General features: G+C 51.2%; 1 protein-coding gene across 1 annotated transcript in view; it reads right to left on the bottom strand.

Annotated features, from left to right (window-relative positions):
- Positions 1 to 5,505, bottom strand: part of NIN (ninein (GSK3B interacting protein)) — a gene marked incomplete at both ends in the record, with an annotated part of 37,550 nt that overhangs the window by 4,366 nt on the left and 27,679 nt on the right. The window contains 5 exons of the mRNA XM_010142478.1: positions 111 to 224; positions 588 to 803; positions 1,763 to 1,832; positions 2,718 to 2,843; positions 3,986 to 5,505. The exon at positions 3,986 to 5,505 is cut by the window's right edge and continues 13 nt beyond it. Coding sequence (XP_010140780.1) covers positions 111 to 224; positions 588 to 803; positions 1,763 to 1,832; positions 2,718 to 2,843; positions 3,986 to 5,505 — 2,046 coding nt within the window. The remainder of the gene's footprint in view (positions 1 to 110; positions 225 to 587; positions 804 to 1,762; positions 1,833 to 2,717; positions 2,844 to 3,985) is intronic.

The following is a 5,505-nucleotide window of genomic DNA, read 5'->3' as shown; positions in this document are numbered from 1 at the left end:
GCGGGACAGGGGGCAGTGGGGACCTGGCAGTGCTGGGGAACAGGGGACTCCATGGGCTTAAAGGCCTTTTCCAACCCAAATGATTCTGTGGTTCAAGTAGGATGCTGTACCTGTTTTGTGTTCTCGAGTTCCTGCTTGAGGATCTGATTCTCCTGCTCCAGCATGTGAGTTTGAACCTTTATTTTTGACAGCTCCATCTCCAGGGAAGACACCATATTTGATGACTGCGAACAGCAAAAGGCTCAGATTTCAGTGCAGGAGACAGGCAGAGTGACAAAGGCTAACCAGAGGATGCTGCCGCCAGGATTAGAGCTGGGACGGCCCTGCAGTGCCCAGCACAGGCCTGCTGCAAAATGCAGGTGAACACCCAGCATCGCTGAGCTCTGGTTTTGAGACACACCCGCACACCTCCCCTCCCTGCTCTTGCCTGCTGCCACCCTTTCCTCCCACCCCGCTGCCGCACGCAGCTTCTTCGGAAGGTCGGCTTTGATGGAGCACGCACAGCTCGAGACGGGGGTGCTAATTCTGTAGCACTTGTGCGTCCCTAAGCATTCCCGTGGCTTCACAGGGACAGTGTAATCCCGTACCTTGACTTTGGAGTTCTCCAGTTCCTCTTTCAGCAGCAGTCGCTCCTGCTCCCACTCTTGCAGGGTACACTTCCCTGCTTCCCGTTCCTTTTGCCTGAGCACCCTCGCCAGCTGCTGATTAAGATCCTGCACATCTGCTTGATTTTTGGAGTTCCTCTGGCTAAGTTCTGTATTTTCAGAGTCCAGCTGCTGGTTCCTGGTCTTCAGATCTGCTACCTGAACAGGACAGCAGTGTCAGTTATGACCACTTTTACCCTGGGGATGAGATTTTTATTAAAAACTTTTCCTTTCTGTCAAGATAATTAAAGACCTGACCAGTGTCACTCCAATTCAGTGGCTCAGCCAAGACAGCGGAATCACAGGATGGTGCCTCTGAGCAGTGGGACACCGCGATTAACCATACCCTACATAACAGACATGAGCCCCTGCACTGCTTTATTTCCTTAAACCTTATTTAACTTGCTCCGTGCCCTACTTTGGGGCCAAGCCAGCTCTGGAAGAGTGGGCATCCTCCTGCTTGCACGCACGGTCAGCCTCACAAACGGTTCATTTCCCATAATTGGCCTCGGTTATATCAGTGATGATATCAGTCGTCTGGCACACCACCCTGTTCCTCCTTCCCTCTGCCACGCTGATGGATGTTTTGAGGGTTTTGCTGGCGAGCTAGTAGCTTCTCCTGAGCAAGCAGAGTTTTAGTCAGCATTACCAAGAGGGACAGGAACGTAAGAGCTACTAAAACCTTCTGCTTGGCCTGGCATAACAAACCACCCTTCAAATAAAAGCAGCAGTCTCATGGATCCTCATGGAGCCTCATGCTGGCAGCGTTCCTAGACCCAGCAGAGGCTGAGTCGCAAAACCTCCACCTCCCATGGGCTGCTGCAGAGCACTGCCCACAAAGACCACAAAAGAAAGATTTTTAACCTTGTATTTCTATTAAATCAACTTTCCAAGCTGACTCTGGAAAGGGCTCTCAAGCCCATCAGATGGATAGTTAGGGTTGGGTTGCAGTTGTCTTCTGATCAGGTCAAACAAGCCTCACATCGATCCCAAAGAGTTAACGAGAACTATTTAAATGCATATAACGGTCATTTTCTACCGCCTTTGTGACCACCGAAGGAACAGCTTTTCCACAGCGATGCTTTCCCCAGAGAAGGTGATGGGCCCAGGCCACATACCTGCTTTTTCAGGTTGTCAACCATCTTCTGCACAGCCACCTTCTCCTTCCTCACAGCCTCAATCTTTTGCCTAAGGAAAAAATGAAAGCTCGTTAACAGGTGACCCTAACATCCATACCCACGCTACCGTAATGGGCTGGGTCTGACATCACCAGACATGGTAATTCTGGATACTTATTTATTGCTTTGCCTCGCTGTTTTGCACAGGCTCGGCAAGCGCTCAGCTCCTCAAAGTACCCCCATGTTGTTCTTTTCGAGAAGGGAGAATCTCTAGAAGGGATCCCAGGATCACGGGCGGTCATCTACTTGCGATCATCACGGGATGATCTACGGGACCATCATGGGTGGTCATCTACTTGTGACCATCACGGGATGATCTACGGGACCATCACGGGTGGTCATCTACTTGTGACCATCACGGGATGATCTACGGGACCATCACGGGTGGTCATCTACTTGTGATCATCTACTTGTGATCATCACGGGATGATCTACGGGACCATCACGGGTGGTCATCTACTTGTGATCATCTACTTGTGATCATCACGGGATGATCTACGGGACCATCACGGGTGGTCATCTACTTGCAGGAGACCAGACCACTGAAATGCTGTCACACCGCGCCTCTCCCTGCCTTCTCGAAGCCCAGCAAGCTCTGCCTTTGCCAAAGCAGGAAGAATTGCATCAGGTCTGCTGAGTAGGTCCTGCATCTGCTTCTGTCACTGGGTCACCCCAACTCCTCCAGTTAAGCCCCTGCTTTGGCTCTAGGGGTGGGCAGGACACGCTGGGGCAGGTGAAGAGGATGAGGAACAGATGACAACCAGCTGGATTTCCAATGAAATAAGCCCATTTCCAGTTAGAACATCTAACACAAGAAGAAGCTTTGAGAGGAGGGATGTAGCCGTCGTGTCTGCACCGCAGCAAGAGCCTGAAAGCCCGCACGTGGAATTCTTACCGCATTTCTTCTCGGGATCCGTTTAGCTCCCGCAGTTTCAGGCTGGAAGCACTGCCCTCCTCATTTAACAAAGTCACTTCGTTCTTCAGCACGGCATTTTCTTCTCTCAGCTTCTCAGCTTCACATCTGTGGCAGAGAGACGAGACCCGTGAAAACTCTCCATATATCACCTAGGCCCATAGGGAGAAAAATGACTAAAAGCCTAAACGACCCATAATATTTCAAAATAAAGCTACAGTTGACTTGTGTAGGAACAGCACATGGATTTGCCATTGCATTTAGTAAGAGTGCTTCCCAGGTCACCAAAAAGGGCCTTTTGCTGCATGGTTTTGCCCAGCTAAAGCCAATTAAAATCTCAGCTAGCCAGTAGCAGTTTCACCCTGATGTTGCACTGCACCTTCCAGCCCCTAAGTTACAAATAACGTAACTTCAGGCAGCTTAACGTGATGACGAGTGGACTGCTGGGAGGGCGAGCTCTGTGTTTGTAGAGCCCCGGACGCTGGGAACAGCGGCGCTGGAAAGGGCTGCTTCTGCCCTGAGACGACCGTAAAGAAATAACTTTGCCATGGTTTAACACCTGAAAGAACAATTTCCCGCAGGAAGCTGGTGCAGAGCAATAATTAAGCCACTTGTAGCCACTTTATGGCCTCCAAAAAAGAAAAAAAATAATCCTCGCTGAAACACAGCGGTTAATAACAAGTAGGTGAAGCCTGTTCTGTTCTCTGATCTAACAGGATTTACCGCGTCACACACCCGATGGGTTCCTAGCGCTAAGTGTTCCTGCTGGGGAAAACGTCACCAGAATTCTCCAGCATTAACGTAAACATTGAGAAACCCAGAAGCACTTCCAGCATTCCCGGGAACGTTCAGCACTAGAAGGGAGCGAACGGAGCGAAGCAGCGATATTAGTAACAGCTAAAGGCATTACCGTCGTATTTTGTCATGTACCCGTTGCGATGGTGACTACCTCCACAGGCAGAAGAGCTGGTGGGTGGCTCCTGCTTTACCCCTCGTGTTAGGGCATGGGCAGGGAGGAGTAAGTCACGCACGTTTCTATCTCGAGCGCTGTTATCCACGATTAACCAGCCCGTTGCTAGTCGTTAGGCTCCAAGGCACTGCTTTCTACCCAGTTAAACTACGGTGGTTAATGCAGGAACCGCCCGGTGGGCAGGAGGCGACGAGCGGGACGCTAGGTTAGTGTCTAAGCGGCACGTCTGATTACTGCGGGGCCGGCACGCTCCCCACAAAGGTTTGCGAGCGTACATTACCTCAGGAGATCCACCTTCTGCTGCAGCTCGGCGCACGTGCTTTGTAAGCCGTGCGTCACGGCGTCCCTCTCCTCCCTCTCTCCACAGAAACGCGCGTCGTTCGGGTTAACCAGAGCAGCAGCTTTCTCCTTCGGCTTCCGGGGGGGTTCCGGCAGCTCCCTGCTTTCCAAGGACAGCTCCTGCACGGGGCTGTCGCTTTGGCCGTGCCTGCCTTGCCGACCTGTGACTGCGGCGGCAGGTTCCTCCGGCTTCCCAAGCTGGCATCGCAGTCTTAACTTGTCGCTCTGTGCGTCTTGTTCTTGGACATCTTCCAGCTCCTGAACTGGTGTGTTCTCCTCTCTGAGCTTCATACCTTCCAGCTTGCAAGGATGGCTTCTCAGCTTACGCAGGTTGTCTTCTAACAATTTATTTTTTTCAACTAACTTTATCATTTCAGATTTCAGATCCTCATTTTCTCCCTGAATTCCTTCTTGTAGTGACAGAAGTTCAGCCTGTGCCATTGACTTCTCTTCTAACTCTCTGACCCTTTCCCAAAGCCGAGCTATTACACTTTTCAGGTCACCGTTTGTTGACCCAGGAGTATGATCAAGCAGGAGAGAGGCTTCACTCAGTTCTTCAGCCTTCTCGAGCTCAGCCTGCAGCTTCAAAGCATCAGAAAACCCTTTATTTTGGGCAGCTATTCTGTGATTTCGCAGATGAACCTTCTGCTGTTTAACAGCATCCTGCAGAGTTTTTGGTCTGGGAGCTCTCTCCAGAGTTTTCCCCAGATCTCTGCCTGCTCTGGCTTTATCTGACTCAATCTCAGCCACTTCTTCCAGATCCGTAGTATCAGCCTCCGAAAGCAGAAGGACATGCAAATCTCTTCCCTCATCTGCCTCTTCAAAATCACTGGGCAGCCCTTCAAAAACAGGATCTATTTCACCTGGCAGCTGAGACAGTTCCGAGCTGGAGCAGCCGGGACTGGGAGGTCGCCTGGGCTCCCGCCCCGCAGCCCCCAGCCTGTGCTGCAGCCGGACGATCTCAGCAGCCATCCGGATGTTTTCCTTCACCGCTTGCTCGTGCACTTTCTGCAGGTTGAAGAGGACACCCGCATCATCTCCCAGAGGGGCCGCGCCAGCAAAAGAAGCAATTTTGCTCTTCGCTTTGGCATACTCATTTTCCAGGACCCTGTAATGATTTTGCAGCACGGAAAAACTGTGGGTCTCCCACTGCAACTTCTGTATTTTCGCTTGAAGGTTTGAGATTTCCACGCTCATCTCAGCCTTTTCTGTTTCGGCTCTTACGCAAAGGTCTTTGTTCAAGCTCTGCAAAGCAAGAAGTTTGGAGTTGAGGTCTTCTTTCTCTTGCTTGTATTCACTGCTGAGCCGCTCCAGCCTTTGCCTAACCAGCTTCCCCATCTCCTCCACCACAGACAGACGCTCGTCCTTGTTCTTTTGCTCCTTCTCATGGTCGTTTTGGAGCTGGGTTATTTTGTCACGCAGCTGTTTCTCTCGCTTCTCCGCAGCGTTCCTCAGCTCTCG

This window comes from Buceros rhinoceros, unplaced genomic scaffold (genome assembly GCF_000710305.1).
Source record: "Buceros rhinoceros silvestris isolate BGI_N320 unplaced genomic scaffold, ASM71030v1 scaffold21178, whole genome shotgun sequence".
In the NCBI taxonomy this organism is placed as follows: domain Eukaryota; kingdom Metazoa; phylum Chordata; class Aves; order Bucerotiformes; family Bucerotidae; genus Buceros; species Buceros rhinoceros.
This window is presented reverse-complemented; position numbering and strand designations above follow the sequence as displayed.